The sequence below is a fragment of the Bos indicus genome, chromosome 7 (genome assembly GCF_029378745.1).
Source record: "Bos indicus isolate NIAB-ARS_2022 breed Sahiwal x Tharparkar chromosome 7, NIAB-ARS_B.indTharparkar_mat_pri_1.0, whole genome shotgun sequence".
NCBI classification, from domain to species: domain Eukaryota; kingdom Metazoa; phylum Chordata; class Mammalia; order Artiodactyla; family Bovidae; genus Bos; species Bos indicus.
The window spans coordinates 65,379,494-65,400,714 of record NC_091766.1 but is presented as its reverse complement, the minus strand read 5'-3'; the positions used below and the strand labels follow the sequence as shown (position 1 = coordinate 65,400,714).

Sequence of the window (21,221 nt, the reverse complement as noted above, 5' to 3'; positions counted from 1 at the left end):
AGTGGAGAGTGAAAAAGTTGGCTTAAAGCTCAACATTCAGAAAACGAAGATCATGGCATCCAGTCCCATCACTTCATGGGAAATAGATGGGGAAACCGTGGAAACAGTGTCAGACTTTATTTTTGTGGGCTCCCAGATCACTGCAGATGGTGACTGCAGCCATGAAATTAAAAGATGCTTACTCCTTGGAAGGAAAGTTATGACCAACCTAGATAGCATATTCAAAAGCAGAGACATTACTTTGCCAACAAATGTTCGTCTAGTCAAGGCTATGGTTTTTCCTGTGGTCATGTATGGATGTGAGAGTTGGACTGTGAAGAAGGCTGAGCGCCGAAGAATTGATGCTTTTGAACTGTGGTGTTGGAGAAGACTCTTCAGAGTCCCCTGGACTGCAAGGAGATCCAACCAGTCCATTCTGAAGGAGATCAGCCCTGGGATTTCTTTGGAAGGAATGATGCTAAAGCTGAAACTCCAGTACTTTGGCCACCTCATGCGAAGAGTTGAGTCATTGGAAAAGACTCTGATGCTGGGAGGGATTGGGGGCAAGAGGAGAAGGGGACGACAGAGGATGAGATGGCTGGATGGCATCACTGACTCGATGGACGTGAGTGTGAGTGAACTCTGAGAGCTGGTGATGGACAGGGAGGCCTGGCGTGCTGTGATTCATAGGGTCGCAAAGAGTCGGACACGACTGAGCGACTGATCTAATCTGATCTGAAACTGCCTTTTGGCTCATACTCCCTTCTTCTTGTCATTCAGCTCTCATAGAGGCATTCCCTGACTACCCTGCTTCATGTTGATCCCCACCCCAGTCTCTAGAATACCTTGTTTTATAACCTCCACGGCCCTATTCACACCTGAAATCATCGTGGTGAGCTGTCTGCGGTCCACCTTCCTCCTTAGAATGATGGCTGTAGGGAATTTATCCAGGACCCAGCGGAGGCACCGAGTGGGTGGGTGCTCAATGAATACACAGGGAGCAAAGGACTGGAGAAAGGCGCAGACAAGGAATTAGCCAGAGACCACGTTAGAGAAAAGTCTGGAGGTTTACTCAACAACAGTCACAATCACAGTTGTACATGGTAAGTCAGGTCTTCACAAAGGCTCACTTTTCCAGGCAGGAGATGGGAGGCTGGCGGTCTCAAGCTTTCTCTATGGAATCCCACATCTGACCTCTCAGATATTCCCTGTGTGTAATCCCTCTGGGATCCTCCTTCAAGTCTGAAACACAGCAGGAACCCAGCCCTGTGGGCCGGCACATCTGAATCAAAGCCATTTTGGGAGCAAATGTTAAAAAAGGACCTTGTCGCTTGGAATGTAGGTGCAACTCCCACCCCAGAGGTGACAGTGGGCTTTGGCACAAGATCCAGTTAGAACTAAAGTATTACTCGAATTTTCAAAAAAAGCATCAGTTGAAAGCAGAAAAGAATTCCAGGACAGGACCCACTCCTTGCCCTTCTCTCATACTTAGAAATCGTCAGAAAACTTAATCAAAGTTGCATTGCCTCCTAAGAATGACAGAGATCACCCAATCTGTGCAAACAAGGGATCTCTGAAGCAAGGTGTCCGGATTTCTCAGTTACTTCTGTAAAGTGCTTTGCCGCTCCTTTGAAACTTCAGAGATTACAAATATAGAGATGCATACACAAAAATATGGAGCCATCTTCAACGACATCACCTATTTCTTAAAGAGAAAGAGAAATTCGACAGGTGGTGAATATAATGTGGACTTTGGGAATCCATATTCTACATCTCCAAAAAGAATCATTCTTTCTCCCTAGGTCCTGAGGTTGCATCCCCCATCAGATCTCTTCTGTGGATGTACTCCCTTCTGACTCTGAGTTATTTCTTCCAAAAATGGGGAACTGATAGCTCCTGGATGGTTTTAAAAGTTGAAAGCTCCAGCTGGAAGCACAAGGTGGAATGGCTTTTCTCACACATGCCCGCACACTTAGCATCTCCTCCATGGCCTTGAACCTACTGGGAAGATGCTCTTTGCATTCTGAAATGTTCCTGTAGTTCCCCTTTGGAAAGGCTGCTGGGGCCACGCAGGTGTGATACTTTGTAGCCACACCGTTTTGTGACCTTATGCTCAGAAGAAAGGCTTTAGAGGAGAAGGGGTCCACATTCTCACCCATCACCTGGCTGACAGCACCTCCACAGTCTCATGGATCCTTGAGACATATAGCTGTCCAAAATGAAGACAAAACAGTGAATGGCGATTGGTTGGTCTGTTAATGGATTTCTCTCCCTCCTTCCCTGATTACAGGCTATGTCAAGTCTTGGCACCCACAGATGTGGGTTCAGCAATTGCAAATGTCAGAGTGCCCAGAGGATCTGCCCATCCTTTGTTGAGGGTGCAAAACCAGCCTCAAAAGGAGAACCAAAGGACAGAAAAGTGGACACATGAAGACTGCTTGCCGCTGCTGCTGCTTTCCACGTGCGCCCTGGTCTTGCCGAGAACACTGTCACCTGCTGGAGTGGGACCTATTGCAAAGCTAATTGCTGGGGGTGGGATGGGGGCTGCAGCCGTGGCTTCCAAACAGGCCCCTCTCCCAGGGGTGGCTGAGACCCTTCTTGGCCATGGATTAAAAGAGCCATCCAGCTGCCCTTTAAATTCAGGGTGTTACTCTCACTGAATGGAATAACACCTGGCCCTCTGGCCCTTGGGGGGCATTGCTGTTTCAGATCCTGCTCTAGGCCCAACGCCTCCTGCTTGAAATCAGACATTAGGAAACACACACTCATCCAACAGGGATTGCACACATCACCAAAAACGTCCCCCTCCCCCCCAACCCTGCCCCTTTACATCTAGCAAGGCACTAGGAAATGATTCAAGTTTAGGGATTGGCTGTACGTTTGCATGTTTTTCTTTTTAAAAGGCACAGTTTTCATTTTAATAACGCTGCATTACTTTCTGATGATGAATCCTACCTCAATTCTCCCAAAGTACAACACTCTTGCTTTCCTGGATTCTGGAAGGGGCCGCATCTTTTGACTCCTTCCTAAAGAGGGCCACTGCTAAAAGGTATAGCACTCACTGGGAAAAGACACCAGGGATGGACAAGCAAGCTCTGTAAGCATGGGGCTGCCTCTCCTGCAGACAGGTGGCCAGAGTGGGAGCTGTGCTGAGGCAGAAGGTGGAGGCGACGCTTTGCCCGCTGCATGCTTCATCGGGGTGGTGGTGGCTGGGAGAGTTCACTTCCCTCCCCAGGTAACTGATGAGATCAGCCAGCATCTCAAAGGCAGATCCGTGGCTCTGCTCCCAGATTTATGTCTCAGTTATTTCACTGGTAAATAACACAATCGAGAGGCTTGGCTCTAATTAGAACACCGATTTGAAAGACTTCCTGGGCTAGCTGGTGGGCGCAACGGGCTGTAGACTGCGATTTCCATTTCTGAATCAGTGGGTGGCAGGCTGGTTAGAGAAACACTTCCTATTAGTTTGGAAGCCCTCTGGGAGTCTGACACATAATTAACAAAGCAAAAGGTAAACACAGAGGGCATCATGGAGCGGACTGCATATCTGCTTGTGGGATGCTGGGGTGTTCACTGCAGCCGTGGCCGTGGTGGGGGTGGCACAGCTTCCGGCCTGGGCTGAGGACTGTGTCACACCCAGTGCCTGGTATGAGCGGGTGGACCTGGGTTCCCCCACCCGTCCCCCAACACCACCAACCTTGGACTTCACAGATTGTTTCTAGGCTAGGGGCTGCCTTGAAGGTTTTACAGTTGACTGGCTCCTTCAATCACAGCATTCCAGAAATCCATATTGGATGCTAGAATACCAGAATCCTATGTGGTACTCTAGTTTGTGACCCAAGTACAGAGTTCTTTAAAAATTCTAGAATTCCATATGAGAACCAGAACCACAATGAGTCGGGGCTAGGCAACCTGCCCGCGGTCCACCTTGGCGGCCTCCGGACTTTGTGAGGCCAGCACGTCACACCTCTGCTCTTCTGTTGAGACAAGCAGCTGCCCGAGGGAGGGAGAAGAAGGGAGAGAGAGAGACGGAAGCGCTGATAGGGGAAATTCAAGCAGAATTTCTAGTTTGGAGGTCTCCTACTATGCCTGCGCCACAGACTCAAGGCCATCTGAAACCCAGTCCTGAAGAGCTGGTGGCCGGACTGTCCTTGAGCCTGGAGAGCACTGATATGGGCATCTTGAGCACCCCGAGAGCCAGGGGAGACACCTGGGCTGTCCACGGTAGCCAAGGAGGACCACACTTCCGCCCCAGGCCTGACAGTTGGCCGGTGGTCAGTACTGAACACTCGGAGGGCCCCAGGCACGGCTTCTAACTGCATCTCCTTGGGTCATGACAGAGAATAGATGCCGGGGAGTAACTGCAGTTATCCCAAGCTGGGGCCAAAATGAAAAGGCTGAAACCAACGGCCCCGAGAGAGACTCTTGCCCTTCTGTTGCTGATGAGTGTGGCACTGCTGCTTAAAGTTGGCGCCTACAGACACAACTTGCCTCTCTCTCTCGCTAAAGGACCATCATGGACGAGCCAGCTGAAGGTCAGGCAGGCTTGGAGGACTCTGTTTTGGGTGGCCGAGGGCTACCCTGGCATTCCTCCCACGTACCGCTCAAGGGAACGTGGTGATGGGGTGAAAAGGCTCTCCTGGGTTTCCATGCCGCCGCCAGGGGTGCAGCGGGCTCTGCTCTGGAGTGGGGCCTCTTGTAGGGTCTGTTCTCTATGCTGCCACCATTTGGGGCCTGCAGGGCTGGGCAGACACCCAGGCCAGCTTCAAGAGCCCCCTCTGCCTTGACCTGGCTGGCCAGCACCTTGTACAGAATGGGGGAGCCCTGGGAGCCCTGCCTTCCTCTGGAGAGGGAGGCTGCAGGGAGTGCTGGAGGGGACCCCGCCAGGCTCACTGCAGGAACATGAGGGCTCAGTTGCTATTGAATTTTTCCAAGACTGTGGAGTTGGTGTGTTCAAACAGCCACTGCTGGGTTGGAGAAGAGGGGTTGCAGGTGTTCATGAAGATCCTGTGGTCACTTTCACTGCAGTCCATGCAACTGCCGCTGACGGGGTGGTATAGGGTCTGGTCCTGTGGAACAGGCAGGTGGTCAGCTGGGCCGTGACAGGGAAATGAGCCCAGGCAGGAGCGATACCAGCGAGGGGACGGGGCTGGGGCTCGCAGGCCTGCCTGGCTCTCCTCCCCACCACACAGTGGACACTGCCCACCTCGCTTGAGGCTGGCCTTGCCACGTGCCTGAGCAGTGCCCGCTGGGATGAGGACAAAACTGATGTATGCCACTTCTGGGCTGGGACCCTAATCATGCCTATCTCCAGTCAAATTTCATTTGCTCTCAAGGTGGTTTAAAAAAAAAAAGACTCAGTTGCCAACATTTAAGATTCTAAAGCTGAATTAAAAAAAAAATTAAAAATAATAGAAAAATTAAAAAAAAGATACTAAAGCTGGATTTCTGATTTCTCTTGATGACAGGAGAGTCAGGGAAGTTTGTGTAACAAATGCATGAGGGAGGGGGCTCTGGAGAGAAGAGGGGAGGCACTTTGTTTTTTTTTAAACAAAGCAGGCTCCCCTGTCCATCCCGCTCTACACCCTGTCTTACTTTGCGGTACTTCCACAGCTGGTTGCCCTTCATGCTGTGGCAGTCGTAGAGGGTGACGGGGCTGGTGTGCGAGACGGCATCAAAGCAGAACTTCTTGGTGTGCTGGGGGTCTCCGGGCCGGATGTCTTCTCTCCAGGTGAAGGTGAACACCTGCACGCACAGGGATGCCATGACATGGACAGCAAAGCAAAGCTAGGGGTGTCTCTTTCTTTCCAATTACAGGAAATTTTAAACACAGGGGTTCAGAAAACTGTATACTGATATAAAAGTGTTTATCCTCTTTTTTTTTTTAAACCATGTCTCCAAAATTCAGTGTCTATTTTACACTTACAGCAAGTAACAACTGCTAGATTTTCATTGGTTAAAGCAAAAGGTAGTCTCACCCCAAAATAAAGCTGCATTTAAAGGAAAAAATACCTTCAATTACATGTTGAAACGATAATTTTGATATTTAGGGTTAAATAAAAAATATTATATATAAAAACTATATTGATGACACCTGTCCCAATGACCCAGCTTCAATGATTACTAAATCACAGCGAGTCTTGTTAGAGCTGCCCCTGCACCATATCCCCCATCCCCACATTCTTTTGAAGCAAATTCTGGACACCCTACCATGTCAGGTGTCATGACTTCAGTAAGTGCCCTGATAATAGTGAAAAGCTACCACAAGGTTCTCAGTGTCATCAAACAGCTCAAGTTCATTCAAGTTCATATGTTTTCAGATTGCCTTACACATTTCTTTTCAGAGTCAGTCTGTTTGAATTAAGATCCAAACCAGGTTCACATATTATATAGGCTGATAAACTTTTTTTCCCCAGGAGCTTTACTGAATGATTGGCGTGCAATAAACTGCACACATTTTAAGTGCACAGCGTGAGACATTTTGACATAGCTTATACCTGTGTAACCACCACCATCATCACTGTCATCAAGGCAGTGAACATATCCATCACCCCAAAGGTACCCTCCTGCCTTCTGTGATCTTTTCCTTCTATCCCTCCCCATGCCCCTAGGAAACTCCTTTGTTTTTTAAGAAAGAGGCACTCACAATTTCTAGAATTTTATATAAAAAGAATCAGACAGTATGGATCCTTTTTTTTTTCTTTCTTTCACTCAACACAATTCTGTTGAGATTTAATCACGTTATAACAACAGCATTTATCAACAGTTCATTCCTTCTTATTGCCGAGCTATTCACTGCATGGTACTTGATATACCTGTTGCTGAACATGTGGGTTGTTTCTAGTTTTGGTGTTTTCAAATAGTTCAGTTCAGTCATTGTCCGACTCTTGGTGACCCCGTGGATCACAGCACGCCAGGCCTCCCTGTCCATCACCAACTCCTGGAGTTTACCCAAACTCATGTCCATTGAGTCAGTGATGCCATCCAACCATCTCATCCTCTGTCGTCCCCTTCTCCTCCTGCCTTCAATCTTTCCCAGTATCAGGGTCTTTTCAAAGGAGTCAGCTCTTCGAATCAGGCAGCCAAAGTATTGGAGCTTCAGCTTCAACATCAGTCCTTCCAATGAACACTCGGACTGATCTCCTTTAGGATGGACTGGTTGGATCTCCTTGCAGTCCAAGGGATTCTCAAGAGTCTTAGAGCTGCTATGAACACGTGTGTACAAGCCATTGTATGGACATGGACATAATTTCTTCTCTCTTGGATGAACCCCTTGAAGAGGGATGGCTGGATCATAAGATACATCCATGTGTAACTTTCCAAGAAACTGCCCAACTGTTTTCCAAAGTGGTTGTACCAGTGTATGGTTCCAATTCATCTACATGCTTGCCAACCCATGGTATGGTTGGTCTTTCTAATAGGTTATAATTTTAATTTCCACTTATCTAATAACTATGAAGTTAAGCATTTTTGATTTGCTTCTTTGCTGACCAATACAACTTCTTCACTAAAATCTCTACACATCTTTTGCCCATTTTTAAATTGCATTGCTTATTTTCTTACTGAGTTTTGAGAAATTTTATACTCTAAACATTTCCCTGGTGGCTCAATTGGTACAGAAGCCTGCAATGTGGGAGACCTGGGTTCTAACCCTCAGTTGGGAAGATCTCCTGGAGAAGGGATTGGCTACCTACTCCAGTATTCTGGCCTAGAGAATTCCATGGACTGTATAGTCCATGGGTTTGCAAAGAGTCAGACATGACTGAGTGACTCTCACTCACTCACAAACATTTAACGTTGTTATCAGATATATGCTTTGTAAACACGTTCTCTTAGTCTGTGGCTCGTCTTCCTATTTTCTCAACGGTGTTTGTTAAGAACAGAATTTTCTCATTTTGAAGAAGTCCAATCTATCAATTTTTCTGTTTCATTAATTCTCTTTTGGTGTTGTATCCAAGAAATCATTGCTTGGGTTACCAAGGTCAAACACTTTTGCCTGTGTTTTCTTCCAAAGTATTTTGGTTTCAGTTTTATGTTTAAGTCAATGACCCATTTTGAGTTAATTTTTATATGTAGTATAATGTATTTATTGAAAAAAATGTTTTTGCACATGGATATACCCTATTTGTTGAAAATATTATACTTTTGCACTGAATTAATTTCCCTTGAATGTCTTTAAGCGTGCTGTCCACATATGCAGGGATCTATTTTTGGAGTCTCTATTCTCTTTATGTCAATATGGCACTGCTTTAATCAGTGACACTTTAACAATATATGTTGAAATCAGTCCTTTAACTTTGTACTTCTTTTGAAAATTTTTTTGGCTATTCTGTCCCGTCCATTTTTCCATATGAATCCTCTCAGGTGGTTCTTTGTCCAGCCCCAGGAGTTTCCTCACATACATCAGTACTCTGCTGAATATGCAGGGAGGCCCTCTGTAAATCCCAGACATTATCCATGTCTGGCTCTCTCCAAACCTCCAGGATTCCATTTTGTGAATTCTAGCCACCTTGACCTCCTGCAGTCTCTGCGCTGCCTCCTCAACTCAGGGCGTGTGCCTGGCTCCCCGGGGCTTCTCCCTCCCTGACTTGTGGACTGGGAACTCTCTCAAGGAAGGAAGCCGGGACAACCATCATGCCTGTTGGCTCCCTGTCTTCCAAGGGTCACTGTCTTTCAAGGGTTGACATCGGCTCTCCTGAAAACAGTTGTTTCACATATTTTGTCCATTTCTTTGGATGCTTTCCGTAGAAGGGTAAACCCAGTCCCTGTTATTCCATCTTGGCCAGAGGTGCGCGTTGCAGTGGCGGTGGTGGTGGGGTTAGCCAGTTACTGCTCCCTGAATATCAACTTTCCAGGCCTCCTCCAGGTCAGGAGCTGTAGCTTAGACTTGCATTTCTTCCTTTTCGGGCTCACTAGAGCTCATCACTCAGAATGGCTGTGGGCTCCATGAGACAACAGATCCCAGTGGGGCAACTGGGCTGCTATGCTCCCCGCCTCACGGTGGAGGCCGGCACACCCACACCCCAGGCACATTTTGCAGTTAGTCTGAGTGAATCCGGTCTTCATGTGGACTCTCCACCGCAAGGGGAGCTGTTCTGAAGCTGAGCTGCCTAGGCCTGTTCTATCCAGGCCCTGTATTTCTCCTGGTCTCTCTTGCAGCCCCAGGATCAAGGAGCAGCCATACAAGGCTGTGGAGAATTCAGAAGAATTAACTGATGAACATGTGGGCATACTTGCTCAGTTGTGTCCGACTTGTTGCGACTCCTTGGACTGTCCCGTCAGGCTCCTCTGTCCATGGTATTCTCCAGGCAAGAATACTGGAGTGGGTTGTCATGCCCTCCTCCAGGGAATCTTCCTGACCCTGAGTCTCTTGCATCTCCTGGATTGGCAGGCAGATTCTTTACCACTAGCGCCACCTGGGAAGCCCTTAGTCAGTGACAGCCATTATCTAGTAAGAATGGTTTTCCAGAAAGGATGCGGGAGGGCATGACACATTCCGGAGGCTGGCACCATGCCCGCCAGGAGGTGGTGCTGTGCATTCTCAGTGTGTACACCGCGCAGCCCTCCAGAGTTCTGTTTTTACAGAGGACCCGCGTTATAGGCTTACATCAGTGTTCACTTTCCAAATGCCAGAAAATCCACAGCAGGGAGACTATAAACCACGTGTCTTCGAACCAAGATTTAACAGATGCTGTGTGACTTAACAATGAAGTGAATCTGGGAGGGACCAGGGGAAGCTTGTGCAGTTTCCTGCGAGAGGCATGTCCTACATGGTGGGCTTGCACGCCTCACTCTTCGGATTATACCCTTTGGGAGATCCCTTGGGGACCAACCCTCTCTCCTATGTCACCCTATCTTTCGAGTGAGGATGACCATACCCTAGGCCCCAGGAGGGGCCCATGACCTAGGTCACTAAGAGGACTGTGTCATACCTCCATCATCGCTGGCTCAGGAAACCCAGCATGTGAGAGCCCCAGGGCTTTTCTGGAACTCTTGGAAGGGACATGCCTTTTCACCGGGTGGCTGGCTGCCTAGAGCTGCTGGTGGTAACCTCTGCCACCACTTGGGGAGACAGTCAGCCTAAGAATGAAGCCAAGAGAGAGGGAAGCAGAGCTGGGGCCCTGGAGAGACCCTGATGACATCATCTAGACTTCAGTGACATGAGCCAGAAACTCTGTTGACAGCCATTTGGGCCGAGTATCTGTCACTTGTAACCAACAGTCCAGACTGATGTGCAGGATTCCTCCTTCCAAAGTATCCAGTAGGCTCTTATAACACGTCCCTTGGGCTGACCCGTCACTCATCATTGCCTGGGCCTCTCCCTGCCAGCCCTGACCACGTGAGCACTGCAGGCTTATGTCAGCACAGGGAACCTGGTGGCCGGTCCGAGGAGCAGCCCCTACCTGCATGTTGTTCCAGGCAGCCTCCCCGCGGCCCCGGATGCAGCTTTCCAGCCTCAGTGGGGAGCCCAGGGCCCCGTGCTTCGTGTCTGCGCACAGCCCTGTGCCCACATTGCGGATCTGGATGTGAAAGAAGCAAAGACAGGACCGGTGAGGTGCTTGGAGATATCCAGTGGGGCCCCTGCTGGGGCGGGAGGAAGGAGGCAAGGTAGAGGATGTCAGTGGGCTGAGCTCTGAATTCTCCTAATGAAGTTCGTCCTGGACTGGTGGGCAGGACAGAACCTGTTAATAAGGGAACACAGAGAGCAGCTCCACTCAACCTTGCTTTGAATTAGAGCGTGTAGAGTCCTGGGGTGGGGCTGGGTCCTGGAGGGGAGGGGGTGTGAACAAGAGGACTCCTGCCTCCTCTCCCAGAGAATTTGACCCAGCAGGTCCAGGAATCAAATTTTATCCTCATTCCAGGTGCTTTAAAGGCTATACCTTGAAGACCACTTTAGAAAAGGTGTAGGGTCTTTGCTCTCGGGCCTTGGGGCAGGTGAATGGGAGGCTCCAAAGAGGAACAGAGTCTCAGTAAGGAAGGGGAGGATGCCCTGTGAGTGCAGGGGCCTCAGCATGCGCTGCTCAGCCAGCATGGACGGCAGGCAGGCCACTGTGCTAGATGCCGGCGTCACATCGTGTAGCTCCAACCTCACAGACATGGCTCCTCGTGTGATGCAGGGGCGGAGGGTGTGTGGGGGTGGGCAGGGGAAAGGCCCGCTCCAGTGTCCAGCTGCAGGCAGTCTCACCACCCCGCTGCTGTGAGCTGCACTGTGTCGGGGGAGGCTACGCTCCCTTGGGCTGCCTCCAGCAGGGCCCGAGAGAGGCAGGCCCATCCCCTGGGGAGGCAGACTCCTCTGGCAGGTGATTCGCCTGAAGACTGCTCATTAACATAGCCAGACTTCCTCAAAGCCTCACTCCCCGCTGCTCTCCTTTTCCTCTCCTTTTCCAGAGGGCAGCCTGCTGGTCTGGCAGCTCTCCTCGCCTCCCTGCTCAGGTCTCTTGCCTCCCTGCTCACGTCTCTTGCCTCCCTGCTCACGTCTCTTGGCAATGCCCCAGTAAGTCTCTTGCTCGCCTCTCCTTGCCTCCCTGCTCACTTCTCTCGGGCGAAGCCCCAGTAAGTCTCTTGCTGGCCTAATCCCCTCTTGGTGCCTGCTTCCTGGAGGACCTGAACTAACATGGGGGAGAAAGCCAATGAGGTGGCAAAGAAATGAGGAGCTTCACGAGGGAAACCAAGAGGCACCTCATCTAGAAAACTCTCGCTGGTGTCAGGTGGGGCCAGGCAGAGGGCTTAGTGGGGAAAGGTCCCTCTAATTGGCTGAACAAGTGACACCTAGTGTGTCTGCAGCCCAACACACTTCTCTCCTGGGTGCTGTGGCCCATCCCATGGCCAGAACATCCACCCCACCCTTGTCCCCTCTTTCTCCAAAGGCCACAGTGATTCATGCGGATCTAAGAGTAAGACTTCAATCCTGGACCTTTGCTGACTCTACTGGGAAAGAGGTGTTTACTTTCTGCTAGGTTGGCCAAGCTGGGGCTCTCTCAGCCTGAGGTTTCCGGGAGCTATCTTGCTACTTTCGGCATGAGGACAACACACAAGGAAGCACAGTTAAGTAGGACAAAAAGAGACTGACGTTATTTGAACCCCCTGGATCCAGGTGTTCACAGTTGAAGCCACAGCCACCTCAGGAGCCAAGATGTGGTGATGGACTATCTGCCTCCTCCAGCGGGACCAGCTTCTTGGGTGTGTGAGAAGGGCAGCGGCACAGGGCTCCTTACTCAGAGTCCATGTTTGGTTTAAAGCTCTGCTGTCACTGTCTTAAAGTCCTACTATTTTACCTTTGGACCTGTAAGTGAAACCTCATGGGATAACAGAGCATGCACATGGGCAGACGTGACACGGACTCCATGAGCACCTGCTGTTCCTCTCTGCTGAGCTCACACACAGCACCTCTGAGTCCCTGCAGCAGAGTCCCTGGGTCCCCCACAGGCATGGGAACTCAGCAACACTCAAAGCGAGTAGGGGCTGAGGGTGTCACAGCTGTGACTAAGCGGGGGTGCTGGCCTGTCCCAGAGGCTACACCCTCCTTTCCAACCAGAACCGGCTTCAGCTTCACAAAGGAATGTGTCCGAGACACAGGAGGGACTGGGAAACCCTATCGTGTCCTTTCGTTCTGGCTGCACTGGGTCTTCGCTGCGGTGTGCAGGCCTCTCGCTGCGCCGGCTTCTCTTGTTGCCGAGCACAGGCTCTAGGGCGCCTGGGCTGCAGTAGTTGGGTCACGGGGTCTTAGTTGCCCTGCAATTGTGGAACCTTCCCAGACCAGGGATCAAAACCGAGTCCCCACCACTGGCAGGCAGATTCTTAACCACTGGACCCCCAGGGAAGTCTATGTCCTTTCTTTCTTGCGTTAATTCCCTGGATGACCCAACTACTTCAGCAGCAAATAGCACAGAAACAAGGGGAAGGAGGGGGCAACCTAGAGTTCCTTTTCCTTCAGCTCTTTCTCACTCATCAGTAAGATGTTGATAGGATGTGTACATTATCAAGAAGTGAAATAAATACAGCTGAGTTAGTTCTGTGCTGTGTTTCTACAGCTCTGGTAAGAAATACATATGCATGGGTGAGGTCTGAAACATGGATTGTGAAATTTCACCAGTTGTGCACAAATTGAATGTTCTCTTTGCCTTTAAAACTGGCACAGCAGAACATAAAGATGAATAGTAAAATTCATGCTAATAATTTAAAGTTTTAATTTTTTTCTACTTGTAACATTAAATAGTGAACAAACAAAAACCACCACCCCAAGGCTAAGAGAGACCAGCGAAGGAAAGGAGAAAGTTTTATATGTTATACCTCTACTGGCACTTTCTAGATGATGCTAAGCTTTTTTTTTTATTATTATTAATTTTTATTGAAATGTAGTTGATTTACAGTGTTGTGTTACCACCACTTTTTCTCTAAATTGTGGACCCTGCATGTGCATTTTGACTTGAGACCTACTTACGTGTTGGGCCCTAGCCTTCACACTCACCTCACCCCAGGCTGCAGCCGGGGGCTCCACGGGTGGGTAGAATTGGGGCAGATCCCAGGCGATCTTGGTCATAAACCACTTGAAACTCTTGCAGTTCAGGGAGCTACGGAGCTTTTTCTGGGCAGTCACGTCCCCAGCGGAGAGGTGGCGGTACTCCGGACGGCGCTGGTAGATGTGCTCTGCGTACTCGTCCATCCACACCTCCGCCACTCGCTTCAGGTTCTGAAGGAGACCGGCAGGTGCAAGGGTCAGGCTCTCCGTAGGGTCAAGGAGGGCAGGGGGTGCAAAGGGTCTGTGAGGTTGAGGTCAACCTTTCTTATTTTATGTTCTATTAAGGACTGTAGCCGGACTGTTTTTAAACCTTCAGTATTTCCATTTTTTAAATCAACATTTTAAGGGCTCTATAGCTTACGGTTGAGTAAATACACTGCTGCTGGTTTTCTTGACCATCTTGTGCCCCTTCCTTCCTGGAGATTGCCTCCCACTGAATTTGGGGACCCACCCCTGCCTTTTATTTTAGATGGCTGATGGAAAGCCATGTGACCCAGCCTGGCCAATGGGAATATAGATAGTGGGGACATAGGGATTGGTCAGGAATGAGCATGTGACCTCGGTCTAGCCAATCAGAATCAAGAGGCGTTAGTCCCGGAAGAATTGCTGGTAAGATCCGATGGGTAAGACGCCAGGGAGAGGTGTTGGGCCATTTGAAACCCCGTCCAAGGTTAGGTCATCCCAGAATGAGGCAGAGCTGAGGGTTAGAGCCAGGAACACATTATTCTTTTAGTTCCAGAATCCAGCCTTGTCTGAAGCCACAACTAGGACAGAGCTTTCCATTTACATGGGTCAGTAACTTGGCTTTCTGCTTAACCCAATTTGAGTTGGGTTTTTGTCACATTCAACTAAGAGTTCTGCCCAAGTTGGTTGGTAAAAACGAATTACAACTTGCAACCAGGAGGTAAAATTCCCTCAGCAGCTAGCATTTTTAACAATCCTTTGAGGTGTTAAGGTTGCTGCCACGTTATTACGAGGCACAAAGATAATAAAAAGAATGACAACCATATTACTCGCAAGTCAAAGCAGCAAGAGGTGAGGAAATATCCTGTTTATAAGTAGACTGGAAGAGAAAGGAAAAGTGAATTCTTCTGTGTAACTGTGATGAAAATCTCTCACTACCCCCACAGTGTAGATTCCACCTGCTGACAACCTCTTACTTGGCTTGGAAGAGCAAAACATCAGAGTTCAGGGGAACTTCCCTGCTCTTAAACATCTTCCTCCAACCCCAGGCTGTTGCCAGGATACCGCTCCCCTCCCATTTTATTCTCTAGGGTTTATCATATCATTTTCCCCCTTCTGTAATCCAGATTTCCTCCTGAAGAATAAAAGTGAGTTAGCACATCAGTCACACACACTTCAGTGTAAGTGACTGCCCTAGAAGCAGAAGGTAAGGCTGCAGTTGGCAAATGTTTTCTGTAAAGGGCCAGACAGTAAACATTTTAGGCATTGCAAACCATGTGGTCTCAGCTCTGATGTTGCTATAAAGCAGCCCTAGACACTGCATAAATGAATGGGTGTGGTTGTGTTCCTATCAAACTTTATGGACTCTAAAATTTGATTTTTTACGTGTCACAAAATATTATTATTATTTTGATTTTTTTCCCCTAAGCTATTTAAAAATGTAAAAACTATTCTTACCTCATAGGTCACACAAAAATACTTTGCTGACTGCTGAGTAAGGAGAAGGGAAACCTTGGTATTGAAGCTGAAACTCCTCACTTTTGCTTGCTCTGAGTCTGGGAGTAGGAAACTACAAAAGTTCTTGCTGCTGCCTCATTTTTTTTTTGAGTGCTAAAGAGGTTGACAGTGGGTCAGCAATCAATTCAGAAACACTATTATCCCTGCCAGGCCCTTGCACGGCAGGGGCTGGGTTTAATTTAAAACTGCCCTGGGAGTTCCCTGGCAGTTTGGTGGTTAGGACTCCACACTCTCACTCCTGAGGGCCCATGTTCAATCCTTGGTTGGGGAACTAAGATCCCACAAGCCATGCTGTGCAGTCCCCCCACCTTCCGCTAAAAAAACCCCCAAAATAACAACAATAAAAAGCAACCATGTTGAGAGGAAGCTGAAGGCCTAAAGGGGCCAGCACATGTGAACACTCTCCTTTTCCTGGTCTTCCACCCAGGTCCTCTGGCTCACTGGTTATCTGAAGCCACAGAGATGATGAGGGACGATCATGGTTTCCTCTCCAACCACAGGTAAGGATGGCTAAACTGACCAAGGAAAGGTGCTGAAATTCACCAGTGTTCTTTTTAAAGGATCAAATAAAATAATATTCTAATTTTAACTGATATTTAAATTACAATTTTAATGAGTATTATGTTTTCCAGACGGCTTTAGTAAGTCATTTCTCCCAGATCTTGAGCTTTGGTACAGTTACTGGACTAAAGTAAGGACCTTTACATTTATGTCTATTACTTCTCCCCTTGCTAGAGTCATGAAAAAGACTCTGAGATTTTAGTGGGCTAAAGTGAAAGTTGCTCAGTCGTGTCCGACTCTTTGTGACCCCATGGAGGGTAGTCCATGGAATTCTCCAGGCCAGAATACTGGAGTGGGTAGCTGTTCCCTTCTCCAGGGGATCTTCCCAGCCTAGGGATTGAGCACCTTCCTTTGATCCCTTGTCGGGAAAATCTCTTGGAGAAGGCAATGGCAACCCACTCCAATATTCTTGCCTGGGAAATCCCATAGACAGAGGAGCCTGGCGGGCTACAGTCCATGGGGTTGCAGAGTCGGACATGAGTTAGTGACTGAACAACACCTTTCTAGTTCTGGGTTCCAGTCCTATCTGAGGCTCCACTTGCTTTTCTTATGCTTGGATCACAGAGCTTTGCCCCAGAATCTTGGAATAAGTCTCTAAACAAAAGTCAACTTTTGCTTCATTGGGCTTGAATGGGTTTCTGTTACTGCCTTCCCAAAGACCCCTTGGCCAGAGGCACAGGTGAGAAGGATCTTAGCAAATTTAGTGAACAAACTGACTGGTTACTGGTTCTTGAGGTAGGCAAGCTGGTGGCCACTTCATTCTCCCTGAATTGCTGCCTGACTCTTTGTCCTTCTGAATCTGTACACCTTTAGTAAGATTTTGGTTTTCCTCTTTATCTGGCTGTCTTGGGGCTTTCACAATACCTCTTCTCAAATCTATCAATATGATGTTCTAGGAGATAATGCTCTAGAAGGACCTGGTTGATAAAACACTGAGAAAACATGTAAATTATGATCTGGAACTAAGCAAAAATAGTTAGATACTGTGATACAAAGTTAGGAGACCTTGACTGAGGCACCTCTGGTCCTGCCAGTCTACATCAGCACCACGCAGATTGTTAAAACACAGAATTCAGATATGACATTGAAATCAACTTCCCAGCCTTGTTAATACTGATGCCAACACATACTGGTAATAACAATGCTACTGCTAAGTCGCTTCAGTCGTGTCCGACTCTGTGCGACCCCATAGACGGGAAGCCCACCAGGCTCCCCTGTCCCTGGGATTCTCCAGGCAAGAACACTGGAGTGGGTTGCCATTTCCTTCTCCAAGGCATGAAAGTGAAAAGTGAAAGGGAAGTCGATCAGTCGTGTCCAACTCTTAGCGACCCCATGGACTGCAGCCTACCAGACTCCTCCATCCATGTGATTTTCCAGGCAAGAGTACTGAAGTGGGGTGCCATTGCCTTCTCCGGGTAATAACAATAGCAGTCACTATTTAAATGATAATCACTCTGTGTCAGGCACCAGTCAGACCTAAGTGGGTTTGAATTCTGGCTCGAGTTACTTTGTGTCTTTACATTTCACTGTCCTCATCTCTAAAACGAGGATTAAAAACAAGTGAGAACTAAGCAAGGTAAATATGTAAGATGCCAACTTTGAACAAGGCCTGGCTCACAGGAAGTTTTTGTTCATCCATGGGTCATAACACAGGGAGTGATGGTGTGTCTTTCCCAGGTGAGTCATATTGGCATGACAGCTCTGGTCAGGGAAAGGATAGTTTGGGAGTGGTCCTTCTCGGGGGTCTGAGGTGTCTCAATGGTCCCACAGTCCCCAGGAGCTGGAAGGGTCGCAGTCTTGGGCTTACTGAGAGACTCTGGGGTCTTTCTGCCTGGCACCTTCTTCTGGAATTGCCAACAGTATTTCAGAGGAAACGTGATTTCTGCCTCTCCTGCAGAACTAGAACTCACACCTGCATGGGACCAGGCTGTCCCAAGCAGGGATAGCTGGTGTGGTTGTCGTTGGAATCTTTGACCACTAGAGGGCACTGCTGGCTCTCTTTTCCGTCGACATTGGTCCTTATAGTGGCCGAGCCCAGCATCCCGGAAGACTACTGCCCCTCTGACGGTCTTGGTCTTCGTTGTAAGTTGCAGAACAAGGGTTTTTTTGACCTGGGCTGCAATTCTGCACATCGCAGATTGTCAGGTGACAAGGGAGGGAGAGGCAGTGGCCTGGGCAGGAGGCTGTGTGGACTGAAGCCAAACAGGCTGGCAAGGCGGGGCTCTGTTAGGAGGGATCTTCAGGATTAGGGTGGGGGTCTCCAAGAGGCAAAGATATACTGTGACCATTCCAGATTCCCCAAACCTCCTGGCGCTCTTTACCCTCCGAGATCCGCTCCCCCCTCTCAACTTTCATTATTCTTTTGCAGTCATCTTGATTTTTTCAAGACTCTTAATATTTTAAAATTTATTATTATGGCTTAGTGAAATATTAATAATACAAAACAAATAAAAATTTCTGGCTATTTCCATTTGTAGATAATGGCCACTAATTAGAGTGATGATTGATATAAACCATTTTAAGGCAATAAAACAGTTTAACATAGAATTTTTGGCATGAAAATGGAGAGGGGATGAGGAGAGGACACTAACATTTATTAACCACCACTGTGCCCAGACCTTTTAAATACCATCTCATGCATGTGCGTGCTCAGTTGCTTCAGTGGTGTCTGACTCTTTGTGACCTTATGAATTGTGGCCCACCAGGCTCCTCTGTCCATGGGGATTCGCCAGGCAAGAATACTGGAATGTGTTGCCATGCCCTCCTCCAGGGGATCTCCCCAACCTGGGGATTGAACCCATGTCTCTTACGTCTTCCGCATTGGCAGGTGGGTTCTTTATCACTAGCACCACCTGAGAACCTCTAAGTACCATCTGTCTTTCTCAAACATGCCACTCTACCTATATTAAATTTTATCTAACATGTTTCTTTAAATCACCCCTAGTCTAACTTGGCACCAACTTTAGCTTTATCCTAAGTCACAATGTCTGTGAAATCATGAATTTCCTACACTAATCCACAATAATTTAAACACATGGAAATAAAAATGTTCCTATGTCTACCACCTAAAATCACCTCCCTGGTCACACTTTGGGAAACTGAATTATCTCCTTAATTCTTCTGGCCATGCTAAGAGTTGGAAAAAATGAGTTTCCTTGAAGCAGAGGAGTAAATAGAGCCTAAGAGCAAGCCTCTCAAAGTTACAGAGCTAATAAGTGATTAAGCAGGGCTTTAAGTAAGTTTTTAAAATTTTTTCACTTATTTATTTATTTTGGCTGTGCTGTGCAGCTTGTGAGATTTTAGTTACCCAACCAGGGCTTGAAGCTATGCCCTTAGCAGTGAAAGCTTGGCGTCTCAACCGCTGGACCGTGAGGAAAGTCCCTGGAGGGTGGGGACGGCGCACGTCCGCACATGTAGCAAGCACTGGGGACCACTAGGCCTAGGGCATGGGGCGCCTCTGATCTGCTGGTGGTCACAGGCCAACCTCTCACCCCCTAGGGAAGCTACCAGCTTACCCGGGCCAGGCTGACTCCAGCAGGCACCTTGTAGGGCACGTACTTCCTGTAGATATGGCCCACCCTGGAGCAGGGAATGTCCTCCATGCGACCTCCACACATCCACACCTGCGGGATGAGAAGTGAGAGGTGATATTTCTGCCCCCAGTTCACAGCCTCCTCAAAGGCCAGCATTCCTTCGTGCATCCCTAGAAAGCATCAGCTTGGATTGTGTACTAAAGCCCCCATTCACAAAACCAGGGATGTAGGAAAACACAGTGATGACAAGAGCAAAAACAGCTCAGGGCATCGAGTGCTGACTCCAGGCCAAACACTCTGCTGTGAGCTTCACATGCACAGCTTCATTAAAGCCTCATCAGAAAACATGTAACATTAGGTAGTAATGGAGCTCCATTTTACCGATTAAGAAACTGAGACTCAGAGAAGCTAAGAAACCTCTCTGAGGTCACAGGGTTAGTATATGGTAGAGCCAGAAATTTAAACCCAATTTGAGCTGACTCTGAAGAAAGCTGAAAGCCGAAGAATTGATGCTTTTGAACCGTGGTGTTGGAGAAGGCTCTTGAGAGTCCCTTGGACTGCAAGGAGATCCAACCAGTCCATCCTAAAGGAAATCCTGAGTATTCATTGGAAGGACTGATGCTGAAGCTGAAACTCCAATACTTGGGCCACCTGATGTGAAGAACTGACTCACTGGAAAAGACCCTGATGTTGGGAAAGACTGAAGGCAGAAGAAGAGGACGACAGAGGATGAGATGGCTGGATGGTATCACTGACTCAATGGACATGAGTTTAAGTAAACTCCGCCGTGAAATTAAAAGATGCTTACTCCTTGGAAGGAAAGTTATGACCAACCTAGATAGCATATTCAAAAGCAGAGACATTACTTTGCCAACAAAGGTCCATCTAGTCAAGGCTATGGTTTTTCCTGTGGTCATGTATGGATGTGAGAGTTGGACTGTGAAGAAGGCTGAGCGCTGAAGAATTGATGCTTTTGAACTGTGGTGTTGGAGAAGACTCTTGAGAGTCCCTTGGACTGCACGAGATCCAACCAGTCCATTCTGAAGGAGATCAGCCCTGGGATTTCTTTGGAAGGAATGATGCTGAAGCTGAAACTCCAGTACTTGGGCCACCTCATGCAAAGAGTTGACTCCTTGGAAAAGACTCTGATGCTGGGAGGGATTGGGAGCAGGAGGAGAAGGGGACGACAGAGGATGAGATGGCTGGATGGCATCACTGACTCGATGGACGTGAGTCTGAGTGAACTCCGGGAGTTGGTGATGGATAGGGAGGCCTGGCGTGCTGCGATTCATGGGGTCTCAAAGAGTTGGACATGACTGAGTGACTGAACTGAACTGAACTGAACTGAAACTCCAGGAGTTGGTGATGGACAGGGAGGACTGGCATACTGCAGTCCATGGGGTTGCAAAGAGTCAGACACGACTGAGCGACTGAACTGAACTGAACTGAAACTCCAGGAGTTGGTGATGGACAGGGAGGACTGGCATGCTGCAGTCCATGGGGTCGCAAAGAGTCGGACATGACTGAATGACTGAACAGAACTGAACTGAGCTGACTCCAGAGTCTGAGCTCTGGATAAGTGTCAGAATTATAAGGGGGTATGGAGGGCTCTATGGGAAGGACTGTGATAATCACTTTGCACTTTGGGCTGGTAGGGACTAGGCTGTGTATTTGCTGACTTTGGGATTGGCTGCTGGAGTTACCTTTTAGGCCTGTAAACCTCTTGCTGGGTCATCCTGAGCAGTCACCTTTCTCCCTGTCCTGACTCCCCTGCAGACTGGCTTGCTAAGCTGTGCAGCTGGGCACTGCTGCCTGCAGTGTGGGAGCTGGTGCTGCTCCTGAGTCTCCCTTCGTAACTGGCATCACAGAGATCCCCTGAGTAGGAATCTGGTCTGATGGCAAAATATGAGAATTCTTAACAAGTATAG

The 21,221-nt window shown here is 48.4% G+C and overlaps 1 protein-coding gene across 1 annotated transcript in view; it reads right to left on the bottom strand.

The window, feature by feature from the left end:
• Positions 1 to 1,027: 1,027 nt before the first annotated feature.
• Positions 1,028 to 21,221, bottom strand: part of GALNT10 (polypeptide N-acetylgalactosaminyltransferase 10) — a 225,420-nt gene continuing 205,226 nt past the window's right edge. The window contains exons 8-12 of the mRNA XM_070793891.1: positions 19,276 to 19,383; positions 13,448 to 13,669; positions 10,383 to 10,499; positions 5,575 to 5,724; positions 1,028 to 5,048 (exon numbers count right to left, since the gene is read on the bottom strand). Of these exons, the coding sequence (XP_070649992.1) occupies positions 4,890 to 5,048; positions 5,575 to 5,724; positions 10,383 to 10,499; positions 13,448 to 13,669; positions 19,276 to 19,383 (756 nt within the window). The 3' untranslated portion in view covers positions 1,028 to 4,889. The remainder of the gene's footprint in view (positions 5,049 to 5,574; positions 5,725 to 10,382; positions 10,500 to 13,447; positions 13,670 to 19,275; positions 19,384 to 21,221) is intronic.